General features: G+C 59.9%; 1 protein-coding gene across 4 annotated transcripts in view; it reads right to left on the reverse strand.

Moving 5' to 3' along the window:
- MLLT1 (MLLT1 super elongation complex subunit) overlaps window positions 1–22,829 on the reverse strand; it is a 76,620-nt gene that overhangs the window by 14,387 nt on the left and 39,404 nt on the right. For 2 of the 4 annotated variants that reach the window (XM_016934804.4, XM_016934802.3), the window contains exons 4-6: window positions 12,696–12,839; window positions 9,086–9,211; window positions 4,242–4,805 (exon numbers count right to left, since the gene is read on the reverse strand). In XM_016934804.4, the coding sequence (XP_016790293.1) occupies window positions 4,242–4,805; window positions 9,086–9,211; window positions 12,696–12,839 (834 nt within the window). The remainder of the gene's footprint in view (window positions 1–4,241; window positions 4,806–9,085; window positions 9,212–12,695; window positions 12,840–22,829) is intronic. The other 2 variants (XM_063801065.1, XM_016934803.3) reach the window with 1 other exon arrangement.

Below are 22,829 nucleotides of genomic sequence, written 5' to 3' on the forward strand. Positions count from 1 at the left end.
ACCTCGGGGCGCTAAGCCGCATTGCTCAAGAGGCGTCAGGGACTCTGTGCTGTCGGGGCCTGGGTCTCACTCCCGCACAGACCTCGGGGCGCTAAGCCGCATTGCTCAAGAGGCGTCAGGGACTCTGTGCTGTTGGGGCCTGGGTCTCACTCCCGCACAGACCTCGGGGCGCTAAGCCGCATTGCTCAAGAGGCGTCAGGGACTCTGTGCTGTTGGGGCCTGGGTCTCACTCCCGCACAGACCTCGGGGCGCTAAGCCGCATTGCTCAAGAGGCGTCAGGGACTCTGTGCTGTTGGGGCCTGGGTCTCACTCCCGCACAGACCTCGGGGCGCTAAGCCGCATTGCTCAAGAGGCGTCAGGGACTCTGTGCTGTTGGGGCCTGGGTCTCACTCCCGCACAGACCTCGGGGCGCTAAGCCGCATTGCTCAAGAGGCGTCAGGGACTCTGTGCTGTTGGGGCCTGGGTCTCACTCCCGCACAGACCTCGGGGCGCTAAGCCGCATTGCTCAAGAGGCGTCAGGGACTCTGTGCTGTTGGGGCCTGGGTCTCACTCCCGCACAGACCTCGGGGCGCTAAGCCGCATTGCTCAAGAGGCGTCAGGGACTCTGTGCTGTTGGGGCCTGGGTCTCACTCCCGCACAGACCTCGGGGCGCTAAGCCGCATTGCTCAAGAGGCGTCAGGGACTCTGTGCTGTCGGGGCCTGGGTCTCACTCCCGCACAGACCTCGGGGCGCTAAGCCGCATTGCTCAAGAGGCGTCAGGGACTCTGTGCTGTTGGGGCCTGGGTCTCACTCCCGCACAGACCTCGGGGCGCTAAGCCGCATTGCTCAAGAGGCGTCAGGGACTCTGTGCTGTCGGGGCCTGGGTCTCACTCCCGCACAGACCTCGGGGCGCTAAGCCGCATTGCTCAAGAGGCGTCAGGGACTCTGTGCTGTTGGGGCCTGGGTCTCACTCCCGCACAGACCTCGGGGCGCTAAGCCGCATTGCTCAAGAGGCGTCAGGGACTCTGTGCTGTTGGGGCCTGGGTCTCACTCCCGCACAGACCTCGGGGCGCTAAGCCGCATTGCTCAAGAGGCGTCAGGGACTCTGTGCTGTTGGGGCCTGGGTCTCACTCCCGCACAGACCTCGGGGCGCTAAGCCGCATTGCTCAAGAGGCGTCAGGGACTCTGTGCTGTTGGGGCCTGGGTCTCACTCCCGCACAGACCTCGGGGCGCTAAGCCGCATTGCTCAAGAGGCGTCAGGGACTCTGTGCTGTTGGGGCCTGGGTCTCACTCCCGCACAGACCTCGGGGCGCTAAGCCGCATTGCTCAAGAGGCGTCAGGGACTCTGTGCTGTTGGGGCCTGGGTCTCACTCCCGCACAGACCTCGGGGCGCTAAGCCGCATTGCTCAAGAGGCGTCAGGGACTCTGTGCTGTTGGGGCCTGGGTCTCACTCCCGCACAGACCTCGGGGCGCTAAGCCGCATTGCTCAAGAGGCGTCAGGGACTCTGTGCTGTTGGGGCCTGGGTCTCACTCCCGCACAGACCTCGGGGCGCTAAGCCGCATTGCTCAAGAGGCGTCAGGGACTCTGTGCTGTTGGGGCCTGGGTCTCACTCCCGCACAGACCTCGGGGCGCTAAGCCGCATTGCTCAAGAGGCGTCAGGGACTCTGTGCTGTTGGGGCCTGGGTCTCACTCCCGCACAGACCTCGGGGCGCTAAGCCGCATTGCTCAAGAGGCGTCAGGGACTCTGTGCTGTTGGGGCCTGGGTGTCACTCCCGCACAGACCTCGGGGCGCTAAGCCGCATTGCTCAAGAGGCGTCAGGGACTCTGTGCTGTTGGGGCCTGGGTCTCACTCCCGCACAGACCTCGGGGCGCTAAGCCGCATTGCTCAAGAGGCGTCAGGGACTCTGTGCTGTTGGGGCCTGGGTGTCACTCCCGCACAGACCTCGGGGCGCTAAGCCGCATTGCTCAAGAGGCGTCAGGGACTCTGTGCTGTTGGGGCCTGGGTCTCACTCCCGCACAGACCTCGGGGCGCTAAGCCGCATTGCTCAAGAGGCGTCAGGGACTCTGTGCTGTTGGGGCCTGGGTCTCACTCCCGCACAGACCTCGGGGCGCTAAGCCGCATTGCTCAAGAGGCGTCAGGGACTCTGTGCTGTTGGGGCCTGGGTCTCACTCCCGCACAGACCTCGGGGCGCTAAGCCGCATTGCTCAAGAGGCGTCAGGGACTCTGTGCTGTTGGGGCCTGGGTGTCACTCCCGCACAGACCTCGGGGCGCTAAGCCGCATTGCTCAAGAGGCGTCAGGGACTCTGTGCTGTTGGGGCCTGGGTCTCACTCCCGCACAGACCTCGGGGCGCTAAGCCGCATTGCTCAAGAGGCGTCAGGGACTCTGTGCTGTTGGGGCCTGGGTGTCACTCCCGCACAGACCTCGGGGCGCTAAGCCGCATTGCTCAAGAGGCGTCAGGGACTCTGTGCTGTTGGGGCCTGGGTCTCACTCCCGCACAGACCTCGGGGCGCTAAGCCGCATTGCTCAACAGCCTCTCAGCACGCGGGGCGCTCTTCTTCGGCCAGGAGGAAGTCCCAAAGCCTCCTCCAGCAACTCCAGCCTCAAGGCCACCCAGCCACTCTAAGCAGCGGCGTCCGAGGTGGCAGGAAGCTCCCCACAAAATATTCCAGCTGTTTCACAACACTGGTGGCGGGAGCCAGGAGCCAACTCACTCACTGCCGGGGGCCAGGCCGGGTGAGCAGAGCGGAGTGGAGCGGGCCGTGGAGCTGCCTTGCCGCTGCCCAGCGTGCTGCACACCCACACCCAGCCCCAGGTACCAGAAGGCCTCGCCTGGAGATGCCTGGCCTGGGACTGCATGTCACTCAGTACCTATCCCCAACCCTGGGGTAGAAGGGAGGGGACAAGCGCCTGCCCAGGGCTGTGGTTGCTGCACAGGCAGAGAAGGGGTCAGGCTCGGTGCCCAGCAGGCACCACCAGGCCCTCCCACAGCTGGGAGGGCTACTGAGATGGCCCGGGACTTCTGGAAGGTGGCACCGGCCCCCCCACCGCCTCAGGGTCATAGCAGATGGTGCCGTCTTCAGCCACTGCCAAGCCATGGGAGCACCGGGCACTCAGCCTTGCCAGCCTATGTGTCTATGAGCCAGGATGCACTGTTACCCAGAGGCTGGACCGTCACCCCCAGCCAGCCCCACCACCTCCATGAGGGCCCTGGGGGCAATGAGCGCTGCCCACATAACCCCCTCGGGCTTTGTGGCTGGGACCTGCGTTCAAAGCCCCAGCGGCTTTTCAAAGCCTCAGCAACCCAAAGGCAAAGCTTCCTTGAGGGCAAGCCGGACCCACAAAAGGCCCCTGAGGGCTGGGGCTGGCAATAGAGGTAAATGGCCCAACCCTCATCCATCCATTCATTCATTTTCACCTGGCCCAGTGTCTGTTGTCTAAATGCCAAGTGCCAGATAATAGCGCTGGAAGACACCACCGCCGTCCCAGGCCCCAAACAGGGTCTGGCCACAAGACCATGAGGTGGCTACCAGCTCTTGCGGCTCAAGTCATGTCTGATGCAGTCCTCTGAGAATGTCCGGACGCTGTGCTGTGGGACAAGCCAGCAGCCTCTCATGGTGACAAGGCCGGTCCCTGACAGGGGTCCTCGTTCCAAGCTCAGACACTGGTGGGGCCAGATGTGAGTATCCCCAAGTCACAGCTGTGTGCGATGGGTGTGGGCAGGAGGGATGCTCTTGACCCCACCAGCCACCTAAATAGGGAGCCGGGCACGGCCCTGTTGCTCCTCATGGCTAGGGGCTGTCTGAAGCCCTCATCATTAACCTCCAGACAAGGGTGAGTCTCCCAGATGCCCTATTGGCAGAGCTCCAGGCCGGGCTGACCGCGCCATGGTCAGAGCAACCATGAGACACGCTTGCCCACTGGCACCAGAGCGGCCAAGACCCGGGCCCGTGCAGGGGGCTGTTGGAGGAGGGGAGCTCAGAACCTCAGGACCACACCATCATGCTTTACCAGAATCACCCACAAATGCCACCGAGGAGGCGAGGAGGGACTCCTCACGAGGCAGACTTTATCACCTGACAGACAGGGAAACCGAAGCCTAGTGAGGCGTGGAGGCCCCAGGTGGGAGGAGCCAGTGGGAGGAGCAGCTGGTGAGACCTGAGGTCCTGGCTCAGATCCCACCTCCTTCCACTGTTGCAGAAGGGAGGCGGGTCCCACCACACGGCCTGCACCTGGCTGCCCTGCCCCCAGCACTCACTCACCTCGGACTTGAAGGAGGCCTCGTCCTCTGAGTTGGACTCCTCCACCTCCAGGGCCTTTTTGGCCTCCCGGGGCTCACTCTCGGCCTTCACCTTCTCCCCTCTGGTGCTGCTCTTGTCCTTGGCCGGCTTCTTGTCCGAGAAGGAGGAGGAGGAGGAGGAGCGGGGCGAGGTGCCTGGAGCACTCCGGGACCCCTTCGAGCTGCTCTTCTTCTGCTTCTTGGCGCTGGGCTTTGGCGAGTCGGCGGTGGCCGGCCGCTTGCTGGAAGCCCGGGGTGGGGGTGGGGGTGGGGGTGGGGGCCCACCCTTGGGGGACGTGCTTTCCAGCTTGGTCTCTTTCAGGGCCATCTTGGGTTCCTTGAAGGCAGCCTTGGGCGGTGGCGCCTTCTCCTCCTTGGGCAGCCGGCCCTCGCCCAGCTTCCGCGAGGTGTCCTTGGAGCTTTTGGCCTGCTCACGCTCCAGCTCCTTGGAGGAGCTCTTGCTCTCGGAGTCTTTGCGGGGCCGCTCCCGGTGCTCCTTGGTCACCTTGTGTGGCTTGGAGGCCTTGCTGCTCTCCTTGTTGGCGTCCTGCAAGGCCAAGAGCAGGGAGGGCAAGGGGAGAGACAAGGTCACGTGGCATTGCGGGGCGCCCTGCTCCGCCACCCCTGACCCCTACAAAGCATAATCCACCTGATTCAGCCTCAGCTAGAGAAACTCTTCCATAAAGCAAAAAGGTAAGGCAGCAGGTGAGAGTTTTACATGGAGCTGTCCCTTTAAACTACTAGGAAGTGTCAGCTGGTCCCCGGCAGCTGCAGGCTAAGATTCCCCTCAGAATTGAACTGACATTCCCTGAGGGATTCAAGAAGAGCACAGGGTGAGTCAGGCAGAGCATGGCCACTTCGCCCGCACCCGCCCGCCCTAACACCTCGCAGCTGGGCCCGGGCAAGTCAGAGGCTGCGCTGGCACTGCGGGGTGCTGGCGGGCACTGGACGCAGCCCTGCCCCTCATCTCAGCCTCCTTCGCCCAGCACTCATGCTACGTGCGGGAAGCTCAGTGCTTCCTGCTCGGTCACTCACGGCCTTCCTTTCTGAGCCCCGTCGGCCCCTCTCCCCAGGACTCCACACCCCCAGGGTCCAGCCAGCTCAGGCCTGGCTTCGGGAAGCCAACTGCTGAGCGCCCACTGGGTCCCAGGTACCGCATGGAGCAAACAGCCCCCGGGCTTCCCAGAAGGGAAACCGCCTGGGTCGCTTTCCTAAAACACCGAGGACATTCCTAGGTCTCTGCCTCGGAAACCCCGGGGGTTTAGGGTGGAGCTGGACTCGGGGGCTGATCCCATTGAGGACAGAGGTAAGATGATGGCAGAGAGCAGCAGGACACAGGCCCAGGAGTGAGCCCAGCTCTGTGACCTGCACACCACAGGACCCAGGCAGAAAACCCCAGCCATCTGTGCCTGCTTCCTCGAGGAAGGGCAAGGCCACCACCTCACTGGGCAATGGCACAGGCCAGGCTGGCAGCGAGCACACAGTGTGGGGGCTGCCAGCACCATGGCTGAGTTGGCTCACCCCGCGGCCAGCCTGGGCGCTGCTGCTTGTATGCTGTATGTTTCTGCCCTACACCCCATCCGATAGGCACACTGCCAGCACTCCCCGCGGTGGGAGCCACGCATTCACCTTCCCTACAGAGACCCTGTATCACCCCACACACCCAGGAGCACTGAGCAGGCTTCTCTGCTGTTAGCCACCAGGGGCTCCACCCTTGCTAGGAAAGGAGCAGCGGCCAGCAGGTGCACGGCGGCCCCAGAGCCTGTCCAGACGATTGTGTACCTGGCCTCCCGGCACAGAAGCCAGCAGCAGCCAGACCCCGAAGGCCCTGGGGAGGGGCTCCGGGAGCAGTGAGAGTACCAGGGAGGAGGGGGGCCACGCTTCACAGATCCCCCAAAGACATGCGGGAGGGGCAGGCTGGGTAGAGGCCTCTGAAAACCACCTGAGTGTCCAGGGACAGACTCCTCCCAGCAAAAAACCACAGGGCAGACACAGCAGCTGCCCCATGGCCAGTCTCCTGGGCTGGCCATCTTCTTGCAAAGCCACAGCCCACATTCAGTGTCAAAGGCTCAGGAACAGTACCAGTGGCTGTGAGGCCTCTGCCACCTCCTTGGAGAAAGGGCAAGCCCTGTGCCCAGCCTGGCTCTTCCACCTGGGACAGTGGGAGTGCCCCCAGAATCCCCCCAGCTGGCCTGGGCCATGCAGGGCTATCAGGGGGTGTCCCCTTGGGAGCTGGGGTGTGGAATGGGGCTGTGCTCCACAGTAAGCTACTACCCAAGGAGGGAGGTGTGAGACACTGCAATGCCACCTGCCACCCTGGCCTCTTCCAGCAGGGGACACACGCCCAGCTGGGCTGCAGGAGCTCAGCCGGGGTCACAGCCACCAAGGGCAGAATGAGAGCAAACTCCAAAGGCACGCCAGAGGCCCCTAACACAGTTCTCACTGTGTGCCCCTGGCCTGGAGTCAGCTGAGCCGCCACTGCCACCAGGGCTTCCTGGCTAGAAGGAGCCTTCCCACACAGGAGCACAGGCACCCGACACCACAGGTTCTGAAATTAGGCACTATGATTTTTTTGTTTGTTTGTTTGTTTGCTTTTGTTTTGAGACGGAGTCTTGTTATGTCACCCAGGCTGGAGTGCAGTGGTGCGATCTCGGCTCACTGCAAGCTCCACCTCCCGGGTTCATGCCATTCTCCTGCCTCAGCCTCCCGAGTAGCTGGGATTACAGGCGCCCGCCACCACGCCCGGCTAACTTTTTGTATTTTTAGTAGAGACGGGGTTTCACCGTGTTAGCCAGGATGGTCTCCATCTCCTGACCTCGTGATCCGAATTAGGCACTAAATTTTAAGCATAACATGAGCGCTCTCCAGGGTGAGAAGCCATCAAAATCACGTTTGCAAGGTTGTCTGCGAACCTCCACGGGAAAGAGCAACCAGGCCAAGTACCTGACATTACATGGGTGACACCCGGCTCCCTGCAGCTGCTGCCAGGCAAAGCCGTGAGAGGGTCCTGCCCCCTCTATGAGGCTGTGGTTCCTGCCTGCCACGCCACTCTTGGGTGGTGGCTGTGAAGTGGGGACAAAACCCCAGGACTGAGTCCCCTAAAGCTGCTGCAGCTGCACTCACCAGCAGTCCCCCGGCCTGGGGATTCTGATGGGCAAGGCCCCAAAAGGCCCACCTATCCCATCTCTCTGGGCTCAGGGAGCCCTGCTGAGGCACCTCTGCTTGGAGCACATGGCCCGGCCACTCACTCTCCAGGCAGACAGCCAGTGACCAAAGGTCGCTCAGCTGGGGAAGAGGCCGGTTCATAGGCCTGTGCCACCCAGGGCTCCATGGTGGGGCCGACAGCTCATTCACCAGGCTAGGGCTCAGGGCAGAGAGGCTTTCTCAGAATGCCCTCAGCAGACAAGTGCCTCGGCAGGACCCCGTGCTGCCCGACGCTCCCCACAGATGCCGCCTACATCTCTCCACCCGGTGGCTGGAGAAGCCTCCAGGGACGGAGAGGGTGGAGCCCACAGGCCTCCTAAGCCTGGTGGATAAACTCACCAGCTGGGGCCTCCAGGGGTCTCAGAGACACTCCGGCAAAAGATACCACCAGCAGCCCCAGCAGACGCAGCCCCGCCAGCCCCAGGGAGGGCACCTCTCCAACCAAGAAGTCCTTTCTACACAGGGTTTTAGGTGGCTTGAAGTGACCCGTACAGAAGAAACCTTGTTGTGGTAGCTGAGAGGGACACTGCCAAGATCCCCAGCAAGAGCTTTTCCTTCATTGAGCCTCCACAAGGCTCAGGGAGAGACAGGCCAGGAGGCCGAGTGGGGAGACCCCAGGGTTCCGTTTCCTACTCAGAGAATCTGGCAAGTCTGACGATTTCTAAGACCTGCTGGCCTTGGGGAAAGAGCCAGAAAGACCTGCCTGGGTGCTGCGGTTCTTCTCCCGCGTGGCTGACGGTGAGTCTGTGAGGCAGCTGGAGAGCCCTGCCTGTCCTGCCTGGGATGGCTGGGCCCACACGCAGGGCCTGGCAGACAAGTGAGGTGAGGAGAAAGGAGAGGACCGGTGGAGAGATGTGTGGGTGGCAGGCACCGGGCAGCTGCCCCGAGGGCCTGTGCCGCTCAGCCTCCAGGAACGACTGTGCTGAGTGGGCAGCTACAGAGGACTGGGGCGTGCTCACGGGTTAAAGGGACACTGTGATGCCATCAAAGGGCTCTCTAGCTTGTCTTCTGAATTGCTGCTCAGGGACGGTTTAGAGAGAGAAGCCTCAGAAAGGCCGAGTGCCACCCACCTGACCGACTGGGCCAAGATGAGACCGTAAAAAGTTTCTTCCACACTGAAATTCAGCTGGCACCCACCTGGCTTCCCCTGCCCTTCCCCCACGAAACTCTGCAGTGAGCCATAGCCCGAGATGCAAAGCCTGGCATAGCCAAGGGCAGAAGTAGCCCCAGCTGCCCTCAGGAGGGTTGAAGAGGTGGGCAGCTGCAGCCTAGACAGAGACACTCTACCCAGCGGCCGCCCCAACAGCCTTCGGCGAAGGTCTCAGGGCTTCAGGCCGAGCAGTCCTGGGGCCCTGCCATCACTTGGCAGAACGGGAGAGGACTAGGCAGGGTCTCTGGCCTCAAGATGAACAGGGCAAAGAGCCCATGATCACGGGCTTATTCCTGAAATCCTAGGGAAGCGGCAGTGCGCAGCGAGGGGTGTGCAGAGAGCTCAAAGAGGAAGACGCCAAGGGAGCGAGCAGGTGCGGAAGGCCCAGCCCAGTGGAGGGAGGGCGCCGGGGCCAGACCCACCACAGCTGGGCCCCGGCGCTCCCACGCGACTGGGCCTTCCGCCTCACTAACCTTGGAGCCGTGGGATGGTTTGGTCTTCTTGGGGTCAGAGAAGGCAGAGAGTGGAATTGTGGGTAACATGGGGTAGTCAGGACTGGGCCTGGACACCGTGTCTGCTCCTTCGGGCATTACCATCACCTAGTGACAGAGAAGAGACAGTCATTATCGATGGGCAGGGGGCAGGGGGCCCACACGGGCCGGGCTGAAGGTGGTGGGGCTTCCCTCTGCAGGAGGGGAGAAGGGAGAGCCTGAGAGCTTTCCCGAAAGAATCCCAGGCGCTTCCCTGCTGGGGACTGGGTGCTGAGCACGCAGAAGAAGCAGGCATGGGTGGGGAGCGAAGAAAAGCCCAGGGTCCCAGGATGGCTGGGACCAGGTGGGGCCACGCGGCCTTCTGGGAACAGTGGACCGGAGGGCTGGCCCAAGAAGACTTGCGGAGCACACTGAGAATCATGAGAAGGCAGCTGCGGCCGAAGCCTGACCTACGCGCTTAGGTTTAGGGGGAACAGCTCAGAAGTGTGAGAGGCCAGCCAGATGCCTGCGAAAGGCAGGCAGCAACTTCCCGGGGTGCACATGGGTGCAACTCCAGTGGGTCCCACGTGCCCGGGGAATGAGCCGTCCTTGGTGTGCGGTGACTGCAGCGGACCCGAACAGGGCAAGAGCACCCAGGCTGAGGCCGAGACCAAGGCAGACGACCCGTGCCTACTGGGGGGGGCTCTCTGCAAAGCAGGCCCGAGTGAGCCAGCGAGCCTGCAGCATGGGGCACCTGCTCCTGCGCTCCATCAGAGGCTACGGATGACGAAAGTTCTGGGGTCCTTCCAGGAGGGCTCCCAGGAAACACCTGCTGTGCAGGGGGAAGCTCGGAGCAAGGTCTTGAGATATCAACACTGCGAGTTAAGGAATGCCACCACCACAGAGAAAAGCCTCCCAGATGGCCGCAAGAGAGAACAAAAGAAGAAAATACACTTCAAAAAAAAAGTATTGAAGGAGGTAAAGAAGCACCGCTAACAGCCTTGAGCACCTGCAGTTCCCGGCCAGCCAAGCCTTTCATCTAAGGACGCTGATGTCATGCGGCCATGGGCCCCTAGGGTCCCTGCTCTGAGCTGCTTCTCAGAGCCTGTCTGACCATGATAGCTCAGCACTGACAGCATGTGTGCCCCAGCCGTCCCTGAAAACACGCCACGGGAGGCCCTCCACACTCTGGAGCACGCACACCACGCAAGCTCACGGAGGAGCCACAGAAGGCTGCCATGCACAGATCGGCTTGCCAGGAGGCTGAGCCCCATTTGCTCTCAGGCCCATTCCTTCGACTCTCATGGTAATTTACCTTCTTTCCCCTCAAAACAATGCCCTAGACTGACTTTCAGGATCACGCAGTGTCTCGCTCTAGCACAGACCGTTGAGAAAAAGGAACTGGGAACTGAACACGCAGATGACTCCCACCTCCCACAAGTGCTGCCAGGAGGACCAGGCTCCCCGGCGGAAACACAGACCCTCAGCCATGGGGGCAGAGACAAGACACGGTCCTAAGGGGCACAAGGCTGGAACAGCGGAAAGTCCTACCCTCTCTCCCATTACCGATCTCCAAGCGACCCCCAGTGAGAGGAGCAGAGAAAGCAGCGCTCGCTGACACAGAAACCAGCCCCTCCTCCCGGGTCTCCCAGCACCCGCGGCGGGGGGCTGGGGTCACCTGCTGCTAGACGGCCACTGCCTGGTCCCGGGAAGCCCCGAGAGGAGCCCCTGCCACCGAGGCCTCCGGCTGCTCCTAAGGCTGAGAGCCCCACTCCAGGGCAAGCCCCGGAGGCCTGGAAAGTTCCTGCCCAGCCAGCCAGCTCCCCAGACAGCCCACCCTCAGAGGGCAGAGCGCCCAGCGCCTGGGGCAGACACCCCCCACGGCGCCTGCTTCAGCCTGCGTGTCTCTCTGTGGAGCCAGCGCTCCCTCCTGACTGGCCCTTCCTCCCAGCCTTGCCCTGCGCCTCCTCCCCGCCCCTGGCTTTTATGTGTTGAGACGATGCCCTCAGAGCCTTCATCGCTGCGGAGCAAAGGAAGCCGCCTCCCACAGGGAGCCAGGTCCTGGCTGCAGCCCAGAGCGGCCCAGGGAACGCCACTTCCCATAGCCACGCCACCACAGAACCTCCGGGGATGCCCAAAAACACCTACTGCAAACGTGGTGAAAACACCTGGCCATGAAAGAAGGTGGAAAAGCGGAGCCAGGAGGGTGCTGGGACCCAGCCCTCACATCCTCGGGCCACCGAGCACTCAGCCACGCCATCCACGTAGACCCACGCCGGCACCGCCCTCCCCAGATCAGAACCACAAGCAGGGCTTTACAAGGATCGCAGCAGGACTCACTCAAGCTTCTACATGGACAGACGCCTCCTTCTTCTTAGGAGAACGACGGCCACCAAGGACCTGACCATGCCCCATGAGGAGGAAGGAGGACTCCCCAGCCTGACACCCACAGCCACGGTGCCCCAAATTCACTCAGGAGGCAACCCACCCCACCCGCATACCCCACACGTCACACATGCCACATACACACCTGACACATTCACATACTCCCCACAACACACGTCACACCATACGTGCGTGACACACCACACACACTTCCCGCAAGTGACACGACACACACGCCATGCACACACCATACATGACACAGCAGACAGCGTATGTACATACCACACAACACACACACACACGCCCCACACATCCCACACCCGTGACACCACACACCACACCCCTACATGCCACACATGCCACACACTGTACATGCCACACCCCACACGTACACACGACACACACCCCATACCACACATGCCACTCACACCATACACGAGACACATGCCACACACCACACATGTACATACACATGACACACCACACACCACACACGTACATACACATGACACACCACACACCACACATGACACACACCATGCCACCCTAGCCCGCTCCATCACAGGCTCAGGCTGGCACCCAGGCAAAGGCTCTGTGGCCCTGGGCCCTGAAGGTGGCATTGCTGTTCTGTCACCAGGCCTCAGCCTGCACATCCCTCCCTCCACGCCCCCCTCCTCCATAACCACCACCAGCCCTGCGCCCACCCTGTTGCCAAGAGCCCTCATGGGGAACTCTGCGCCCCCACAGGGTCCGGAGGGCTCAACTCCAGCCACCGCATGGGGGTCCCGGCCACACGACTCCTGGAGAGCCCTGGCCCCAGAGCTGGCACTGTCGTCTGGCCTCCCGAAGTCAGAGGTGATGGCGATGCGCACGGCAGGGGCCCTGTGCGGAGGCCCTGCCCGGCTAGTTACAAGCCAGCTCCAGGCCCAGCCACGCGGTCAGACCAGCCTCGCGCCCATCCCTTCCCAGCACTTCCTGCAGGAAGGTGCTAATTACCCATGGCCACCCAGAAGCACAGGGTGACCAGCAACGAGTCACCTGCAGCCACCATGCCCCGGCACAGGTTGTGGAGCTCCCAGGTCCCCTCCAGCTCTGCTGGGTGCTGCCGTGTGACCTGCGCCTCGGGTCTCGGCCCCCAGCACCGACACCTCTGGCTGGGCACAGACGGCCGCAGCAAAGCAGCCTCGGTGGAGCAGCCCCTTGGCGGGCAGGGGCGGGGCACACTCACCCCGCCGGCCCGCAGGAGCTTGTACCGGAACTCCGTGGTGGGGTTGTTGAAGGTGAGCTTCTCGCAGCGCAGGTGGTTCACAGGCGGGTTGCCTTCCAGGTTCAGGAACAGGTCGTAGGTGAAGCAGACCTTCCTCGGCTCCTCCTGAAACAGAGAAAACAAGAAAGTCTGCATCAGAGGGTGGCCGTGGGGCAGGGACACAGCTCCCCATTGGCCCTGGTCCTCCCCTCTCCCTCACTGGGCCTCTGCTCCCCTCCCTCCGATTTGCGCCCACTTCTCTCTCAGGGCACCTCCTGCCCTGCCCTTATTCAAAATCGACCAGCTTACTATGTGCAGCTAACTGGGTCTTGCTGGCCCCATGGCAGAAAGCAAGCTCATTCATAGCCATGCTCTCGGACTGTTACAGGAAACATGTACCCCCTTCAACCCTCACAGCGCCACTAACGGACAGGGAAACCGACGCACAGAGACCAACTAACACGTGGCAGCACTGAGACCTGCCCCAGGCCTCTGAGGCCCACAATCTCATCACCTCTATTCCCCGCTTCCTTTGCAGCCAGGGCCAAGCCCGACAGACGCAGGACACAGGACGCAGACTCGAACGACAGCGCAGCACCCAGAGGGGGCAAAAGTACAAGGTCACGACCCAGTTTCCAGGAGGCTCTGTCCACTTTGGGTGCCGCCCCGCACCCTCGCCAACCCAGAAGACAGGGATGCTCGCCTGGCATGGGGCAGGCGCTGATGGATTTTCCGCACGAAGGTGTGAGGAGTTGACGGGGTGGCCTGGAAAAGGGCTGTGAGTGAGGGGCTGTGATGAATACAGAAAGGCCAGGAGGGCTCAGGGCAGGCAGGCTTGCGGGAAGGAGCTGTCTGCACGGGCTCCTGTGGAGGCCTAGCCGCATGTGCAGGGGCTGCGTTCCTGTGAACCTTGGAATTTCGAAGCAAGATATATATATTTTTTTTTGAGATGGAGTCTTGCTCTGTTGCCCAGGCTGGAGTGCAGTGGCGTGATCTCGGCTCACTGCAAGCTCCGCCTCCCGGGTTCATGCCTGGAGCCTCCCAAGCAGCTGGGACTACAGGCGCCCGCCACCGCGTCTGGCTAATTTTTTGTATTTTCAGTAAAGACGGGGTTTCACCATGTTAGCCAGGATGGTCTCCATCTCCTGACCTCGTGACCCACCCGCCTCAGCCTCCCAAAGTGCTGGGATTACAGGTGTGAGCCACCGCGCCCAGCTGAAGCAAGACAATTTCATCTGCTTTTCCTTAAGAACCCTGCCCCATCCCAAATGATGTAAGCCACAGGTCCCAGGGGAGTGTGGGAAAACCGCACTATGACAAGCCCGAATGTCACACGGAGGAAGGGAGGTTTTCATAGAAACAACGTGCATGGGCCGGGCGCGGTGGCTCACGCCTGTAACCCAGAACTCTGGGAGGTTGAGGCAGACAGATCACTTGAGGTCAGGAGTTTGAGACCAGCCTGGGCTACGTGGCGAAACCCTGTCTCCACTAAAAATACAAAAATTAGCCGAGCGTGGTGGTAGGAGCCTGTAATCCCAGCTACTCGGGAGACTGAGGCAGGAGAATCACTTGAATCTGGTAGGCGGAGGTTGCAGTGAGCTAAGATTGCATCACTGCACTCCAGCCTGGGCGACAGAGAAAGACTCTGTCTGAAAAACAAACAAATAAACAAACAAGCAAACAAACGTGCAGGCTCAAGTCCTAACATTATGGGCAGCTGGTGCTTGACAAGGGTGACGAGACCACTCAATGGGGACTGAGGAGTCTCTTCAACCAATGGTGCCAGGACAACTGGATACCCACCCGGGGGAGAATGGTGGTGGCCCTACTCCACCCACACACAGAAAATAACTCAAAATGGATCAGAGACCTGGACGTAAGCACTAATGCCACATAGCTCTCAGAAGAAAATACAGGTATCAATCACGACACTGCATTAGGCAATTGTTTCTTATAATACAACACCAAAAGCACAGGCAACTAAGGAAAATTAGATCACATGAACTTTGGAAACATTTCAAAATTTTGGCCCAGGCATCGTGGTTTATGCCTGCAATCCCAGCACTTTGGGAGGCTGAGGCAAATGCAGAGACACGGATGAGTGGGTACCGTGGCAGGTGGGAGGTGCAGGAGTGGCTCTAACAGACACAGGGTTTCTTTTGGGGTGATGAAAATATGCTGGAATTTAAAACTTGTGATGATTGCACAACACTGTGAATATACTAAAACCACCAAATCTGTGCACTTTAAAAGGCTGAATTTTATGGTAGGTGAATTACAACGCACTTTGTTAAAATGCAGTCCACCGGGATAAAAATAACTAAGAGGATGGGCGTCCCGTGAAGGCTTCTGAGTTGGGGAACACTGCTGAGAAGCTCGAGACATCACACCGGCTCAGTCAGCAGTGGGGACGCAGGGCAGAGCTCTGGGCCCGGCGTCCTCTGCACCCTCTTTATTCTCAGCCCTTTCCCCAGCAGCCTAAGCTCGCAGGTGTACGACCACACCCTCAGTCCTGGTGAGAGGGGACAGACCAAGGGGCTGGAGGTGCTGCAGAGTGCCGTCTCTCCCCAGCCTGCCTGCAGTGCTGGACGGTTCGCACGGGTGGCACCAGGCTCCGCAAGCTCTGGGGACAGGCGCCTCCTGGGAGTTGGGGCCCAGCTAGTAACACAGTTGGCAGCGGCAGCTCCTGCAGCCGCCCAGGAGTCCCAAGTGCACCTGCATGGGAAGGAGCCTCCAGAACCAGCAGACAAGTGAACATGAACAGGTTCCCGATCCAAGGCCAGCCGGTGTGGCCGACAGTGACCTTGTGTGGGGAAAGCCCCGATCTCAGAAAAGTGGGTCTCTGCCCCAGCCCCAGGCGGGGAGGTGTGACCTGTCTGGGCCAGGCTAGGGCTCCCTCCCCTTGTCTGAGGGGACATGTGGCTTGGCTTGGGTAAGGAGATGGAAGGGAGGGCGGCCTAGGGAGGGCTTTCCTTCCCAAGTCGTAAACAAAACTGCAGGGACAAAGTTTCTCGCCACCTCTCTTTGTCCTGCCAAAACGCGAGAGGTGGTGCCTGTGGGGGCGGCTTCCACCACAGGACTATGTGGAGGGATGCCAGGCCCTGGCGCCTCTTGCCTTCTTGTCCTGTAAGAAGATCAGCCCCTACAGGAAGCCCCGCTACACAGCTGGTCCGAGCAACTGAATGTATCCCTAACCGACACGCCCCCCGCCAAGTCCACACTTCCCCTACGCAGCTTTCCTTGAGGACTCAAATGTGGCCACGTGCCCCTCCTCTGTGCCCCCTGCCTTTACGGAGACACTTGTCCCAGGGGCGTGGGTCCCTGCCAAACTGGGAACCTGGGGCTGTGAGGACTCCTCTCCTGTCTTCCCCCGAGGTGCGCAGCTGGCCTAGTTCCTAGTGAGCCAACTGAGTGAGATGCTAGGGCAGACTGGAGGGGGGATGGTCCAGCAGCAGGGGTGGGAGGGGCTGGGAAGGCTCCCTGGAGGCTGTGGTGGGGCTGAAGGATGGCCAGGAGCTGGCTGGCTCAAGAAGGGTAAGAGGTGGACGGGTGCCCAGGCTGGACCGCCAGGAGCACGCGTGGCCTCACACAGGAAACAGTGGCACGGACTGCGGTGTCCTCGCGGGACCCCCGGGCTCCAGCACAGCTGCGGTGGAGACAGGTGGTGACGCCGACCCTGGGGAGAAGGGCCTTGGCCGCCCCTGCGGAGGGGGAGCCCTGTCCGGAGGTGGAGGAGGGTTTTCAGCTCAGGAACAACGGTCGCATCCATGTCTCAGGAAGCCACACCCTCCGGCCTATGGCGCAAAGGCACTTCTGGGCACAGGGCTGGCTGGAACCTGGCAGATAAAGGGGAACGAGGTGGGGGAGGAGAGCTCTTGTCCTGCCTTTCCTACAGAAGTGACACCACTAGGTGAACCCGGAGAAGGCAAGCAGCTAACCTGCACAGACTGTCCCAGCTGACCCAAGAAGGACCACGAGAGCATCCTAGCACCTCACCATCCACTTGGCCGACAGCAGAGACGTGGGCAGCCACACAGAGAGACCAAGCCTCCAGATTCAGGCCCCCAAGACACGGACACACGAGTCAGAGGGCGATCCTGAGTGCCACTGCATGGCCACAAGCAGCAAAAACCAGATGGTACCAAGCTCTGTGGGACACATGGTCCTGACTCTTCACCAAATAAATAGCAAAGCAAAAAAAGAGTGCTTGAATGAAAAGGGGGCGGGAGAATCTAGAAAGGAATTTAAGAGACAAACCAAAGAATCACAGCGTGTGGATCTCATCAACGTCCTGATTCAAACAAACAAACAAACAAAAAAACAAGACTTTAAACACTGGCATATTGAGAGACTAAGGGATTATTAATCATCAATTAATATAACCAAGTAACATGGTAACATAAGAGATTACTAATTCATAGGTATGGTCCTGGTAGCACTGTCTTGCTAGAGGCCCCTTATGAAATATTCACACATGAAATGAGGATGTCTGGGATTTGCTCCAGAATGACCAGGAGGGCAGCACAGGCTGGAACGGGCTTGGCTGTGCAGGGACCACCTTTGGGTGGGTGACGGCTACGAGGGGGTTTGTTGCATCTGCCTCTGTAAATGCTTCCAACTTTCCCTGGTAACTTCTGAGTGGACGCTGGCAGCACGGCTGTGCAGAGGATGAACGTGGCTGGGGGGCATCCTCGTGCAGAAAGCCTGGGGCCTGAGGGACACCAGCAGGAGCCTGGCCACGGTCCTGCCTCCTAGGCCTCAGGTTCTTCATGGGCAGCATGGGGGGATTCGCTGCAATGCCACAGCCACAGTGCTCAGCACCCTGCCTATCACCCACAGAAGCCGTGAGTGCCCCCAAAAGCAGCCTGGGCTAAGAAGGGCACCTGGGGAGGCACAGCCAGACGGTACCAAAGCACTGGGATACCCCAGGGACGCTCCCTAGCTCTGTCCACTGCCTGGCACAGGGCACCCTGGGGCTCAGAACCAGGTCCTCTCCTCTCCACACTCCTGGCCACAGCTGTGCACCCTGGCTGCATGGCGAGTCCAGCCGCTTCTCCCGAGCTCCTTGGCCAGCCCCTCTCTCCTGGACCACCTGCCTCCTAACCGTCACCCGCTTCCACCACAGCCCCCTTTCAGGCCACGGTATCTCCATGGGCTCAGGGCTCACCCCAGCCCACCAATGGCCTCAATGAGCCTGGAGGAGGCTCCACATCCTCGGTGCAGCCAGAGGGACATGCTGCCTTCTTCCACGCCTCCTCCACCCAGCTCATCCCTTCCTGACCCCCACCTGCCCTTACCTCAGCCTGCTGCTGTCCCCAAGCACAGAGCACAGCTCACTCTCTGCCAGCTCTCCTCATAGTCCAAAGCATGTCTGTCTTCTGTCCCAGCATCCCACTGACCCATGAACACCACACACAATGGGACTGTCCTGTTTTCTTCCTGATGGGCCTGGTGCTGGACTAGCACCCTGTCTGCTGAACATCCCTAAATACTCATGTATCCACCAAAAATGCCACAGGCGCCTACCATAAGATCCCAGCAGGGATCACAAGAGAGGAGAGGTCTCTAATCTTACGGACAGTCAGAGCACAAAGGCGAAACAGCCACGCAGCAGTGACACTGGTGTGACACCAACTGTACCGTGTCACAGTGCCTGCAGAGCGCTGATGGTGACCAGGCACTTTCTAAGCACTCAGCGGATACGAATGCTTCACAGCCCCAAACCCAGGTGTTCCTGGTGTCCCCCCGTCACAGATGAAGATGCTGAATCAGACAGGGGATCTGGGCAGCAGCAGAGCCAGCGCACCCCGGCAGAGGTTCTTGGGAAGCCCCAGGTCTTGGAGAGGTTCCTGTTGCCCACACAAACCAAACAGGGAAGGCAGCCACGACGAGGAGACCCGGCATGTTCACAACTGCAGAGAGGGGCAGCACCGAAAAGCAAGGAGGGCACCCTCTGCCGGCCAGGTAGAGGTCACGCCCCAAAGCACCCTGCGGCCAGCACCCTGGGATTGAGATTGGCTGCTGGAAGCGGCCAGTGAGTCACAGGCACTGGGAATGACTAAATGGCACGCCCTCTACACAAGACCTGGGCCTACAAAGCTTAGGAGCATCCCAGGGGCCTGCGAACCCCTTCCTGGCTACCCCTGGAAACCAGCCTCCTGGGAGATGTCGGGATAGCAGCTCCTTCATGCCCCTGAGGCCTGGCAGCAGGCTCCGTGAGCAATGGCAAAGTCAAAGGTGGCTGGCCAACCAGCCCAGGTGGGACACCCTTAGCGACTCCAGCCAGACTGTGCTGTGACCCACTAATGTCAGTAGCCTCCTAGAGTCACGTGTTCTTGGGCCGGGCCAGGTCGCGAGCAGCTCCCCACTCCCAGGCTGCTGGCCACGAGCCAGCGTCTCTCTGGCCTCGGGAAACTAAGATGCAGAGGAACTGGCCAAACAGGTGCCTGTGCCAAAGGCCGCAGCATGCACCATCCCGTGCCCGGGGTGGGGAGTCCAGGCAGCGAGCCCGCCACGCCTGCTGGTGCTCCTTGGGATGAGGATCACAGGCGCCGAGTGGCCAGGCTGGCCTTGGCACGAGGCACAGCAAGGCAAAGGCCCTGTGGCCGGCAGGCCACGCGTGGAGCGCCTGCTGCTGCCACCACCTCTGAGAGGCCACACTCCCTCTGCCCCACACCCCACCTGGAGGACACCCAGCCTTCCCTCCCAATCCTGGATGTGAGGGGAGAGCAACCAGCCCTCCTGCAAGGTCTTCCAGCTCCTGCCGACCCCGGCTGTCTCCTGGCCATCTCTGCCCCGCCAAGCTCGTCCAGCGGCTGCTCAGCATTCCCCTCTGAGGCCCCAGGGTTCACAGACACATGCTGGGCTTAAAAAAACATTTTGGCCAGGCGCGGTGGCTCACGCCTGTAATCCCAGCACTTTGGGAGGCCGAGGCGGGTGGATCACAAGGTCAGGAGATCGAGACCATCCTGGCTAACACAGTGAAACCCCATCTCTAATAAAAATACAAAAAAAAAAAATTAGCTGGGCGTGGTGGCGGGCGCCTGTAGTCCCAGCTACTCGGGAGGCTGAGGCTGGAGAATGGCATGAACCCAGGAGGTGGAGCTTGCAGTGAGCTGAGATTGCGCCACTGCACTCCAGCCTGGGTGACAGAGCGAGATTCCGCCTCAAAAAAAAAAAAAAAAAAAAAATTTTCACAAGGGAGGAAAAAAGAAGTGGTGGTGGCGGGGGAGAGGTGGGGTGAGGGGGAGGGGAAGAGAGAAAGAGAAAGTGGAAAAGAGATGGAGGGAAGAAAACGGTTTAAAGATGCTTAAGAGAAGGCCGGTTGCGGTGGCTCACGCCTGTAATCCCAGCACTTTGGGAGGACGAGGCAGGCGGATCACGAGGTCAGGAGATCGAGACCATCCTGGCTAACACGGTGAAACCCCATCTCTACTAAAAAAATACAAAAAAATTAGCTGGGCATGGCGGCGGGCACCTGTAGTCCCAGCTACTCAGGAGGCTGAGGCAGGAGAATGGCATGAACCCAGGAGGCGGAGCTTGCAGTGAGTGGAGATTGAGCCACTGCACTCCAGCCTGGGCGACTAAGTGAGACTCTTGTCTCAAAAAAAAAAAAAAAAAGATGCTTAAGAGACGAAGCAATCAACAGAAATGCTTGGGCCTGGCACAATGGCTCATGCCTGCAATCCCGGCACTTTGGGAGGCTGAAGTGGGAGGATCGCTTTGAGGTCGGAAGTTTGAGTCCAGCCTCATGCACACAGTGAGATCTCATCCCTACAAAAAAAATTTTTTTTAATTAGCTGAGTGTAGTAGTGCACGTGTAGCATCAGCTACTCAGGAGGCTGAGGCAGAAGGATCCCTTAAGCCCAGGAGTTCGAGGTTGCAGTGAGCTATGATCAGGCCACTGCATGCAACCTAGGCAAGAGTGAGACCCTGACTTAAAGAGGGAAAGACAGAGAGAAGCTCCAACCTTACTTGAATCCTGACGTGAACACGTTAATTTTAAAAGATGTATGTCCATACACACAGAGCTTCCCTCAGTTTTTGCAGGGAACTAGCTGCAGGCTCTAGAGAGCTGACTGTGTGTGTGAGAGATGATAGGAGAAACTGATGGTATTGGGCATGTGATAATGTTAAAGAATTACTAATTTACCAATTTCTAGCCAGAATGATATTGTGGTTAGGGTTTTTGTTTTAAGAATCTTATCTTACAGGCACAGCAGGAAATATTAGCAGATTAGAAGACGTGATGTCTAGGACCTGATTCAAAACAACCCTTGCGGGGAGAGAGGAGAAAGCACCCCATGCAGGCTGGCGGCTGTGGGAGCCGGAGGTGGGGGGCGGCTGCTCTGCCATTCTCTCTGCTTCTGTATATGTTTTTTACGTCATCTATACTAGAAAGGAGAATTAAATAGATAAGCTTGGCTTGGCCCCCAGCCTGCCTCACAGCTCTGAATTTGAATTCAACACCACCTGTGTCCCTTCCACCCTGCCCCTGTCCTGGAGCTGGGAAGACAGTGGGGAACCAGGCAAGTCCCCGCCATGGAGCCCAGATGGAGCCCTCCGCCAGGGCCTTCTCCAGCCAGCAGCAAACGCCTTCTCCGCCAGGGCCTTCTCCGGCCAGCAGCAAACGCCTCCTCCGCCCGGGCCTTCTCCGGCCAGCAGCAAACGCCTTGCTCTGCTTCAGGCGGCTACCTTGGAAGTAGGCAGCGAGCCCTGTGGGGCTGGGTGTGGGGCTGGGTGTGGGGCCACAGGCCTCACCCCGCCACGCCTTAGTCAGTCCGCACCAACACTCCAGGAGGGCATCACTCTCTCACCAGCTGCTAGGAGAGGAAGCTCAGGTTTCGTGGCATCTGGCCATTTACCGAAGCCTCACAGAACCAATAAGTGCCAAACCCACTAGTCCACACATGAAAAGCCTCTCGCATCCACAGAGCCCTGCCCCTCCTCTGGACACAGCTGTAAGGCACTAGGCTCTCGCGTTCACCGGTCCGCGGCATACTGGAATGGGGCTGACACACAGTCCAGCGAGAAAGCAAGGGAAGACAGAAATGTGGAAAAAAGACGCCCAAGAGGCAAACAACCTCATCCCTGAAATCCCACGTCCAGGATGCGATCCGACCGAAATACCCACAGAGTATAAACAAACGTACGAGGGGTCACTGAGGCACCCCTGCAGAGGGAGAACCCGAGATGCCAAATGTCCCCCCCAGTCAGATAAATGACAGCTGACACAAATGCCAGGGAACACGACATGGACCCTGGCCAGAACCAGGCACAGCGGCCTGTGCTGACGCCGGAGGGCCACGGGCAGGGAGTTCAGAGGTGTGAGTCACACTCACGCCCACACACGCACACACGCATGCGTACACACACCCACACTTACCCACATGCACACCTGTGTACTCACACATGCACACGCACACACCCACACACCCATGTACACACACTCATACACGTCCATACTCATCCCTCACCTGTGTACAAACACACACACAAACACACCCGTGTACACACACACCCCACACTCATACACTCAGACTTACACACACACCTATGTACATAGACACACCCACTCACATCCACACACCTGTACACATACACACTCACACGCACACTCAGACTCACGCACACAGAGAACTGTTTTGGAAGGACAAACATTGCTTATCATGGAGAGGATTTCAATTCCTTGTAATCTGCATATATCACCTTGGCTTTGTCATCAAAAGAAAAACTTTTTTTTTTAAGGCTTAGGTAAAACAGCACCATGTGGGCTGAAAACCTCTGACCAGGAGTCAGAGGACTCCTGGGTGCTGAAGCGGCTCAGCACTGGCTCACTGTGTGACCCTGGACAGGCTGCTGCACCTCTCTGAGCCTCAGAGAGAGGCAGGAATCAAACAGGAAGGAGGCAGAAAGGCCGCCGGTGCCTCTGGCTGGGAGGACAGTGTGGGCAGCATTAGCCCAGGCCCCTTCACACCTGCCTGACCGCTCAGCCTGGGAGGCCAGGGAGACCCCAGAGGCCCCGCCCCCTCCCACACCTGTGCTCAGGGCCTGCACCCCGTGTGAAACAGCGAAAGCCAGCCACCTACAGGCCTGCCTGGAAGAGGATGGCCCTGG

This window comes from Pan troglodytes, chromosome 20, assembly GCF_028858775.2.
Source record: "Pan troglodytes isolate AG18354 chromosome 20, NHGRI_mPanTro3-v2.0_pri, whole genome shotgun sequence".
NCBI lineage: Eukaryota > Metazoa > Chordata > Mammalia > Primates > Hominidae > Pan > Pan troglodytes.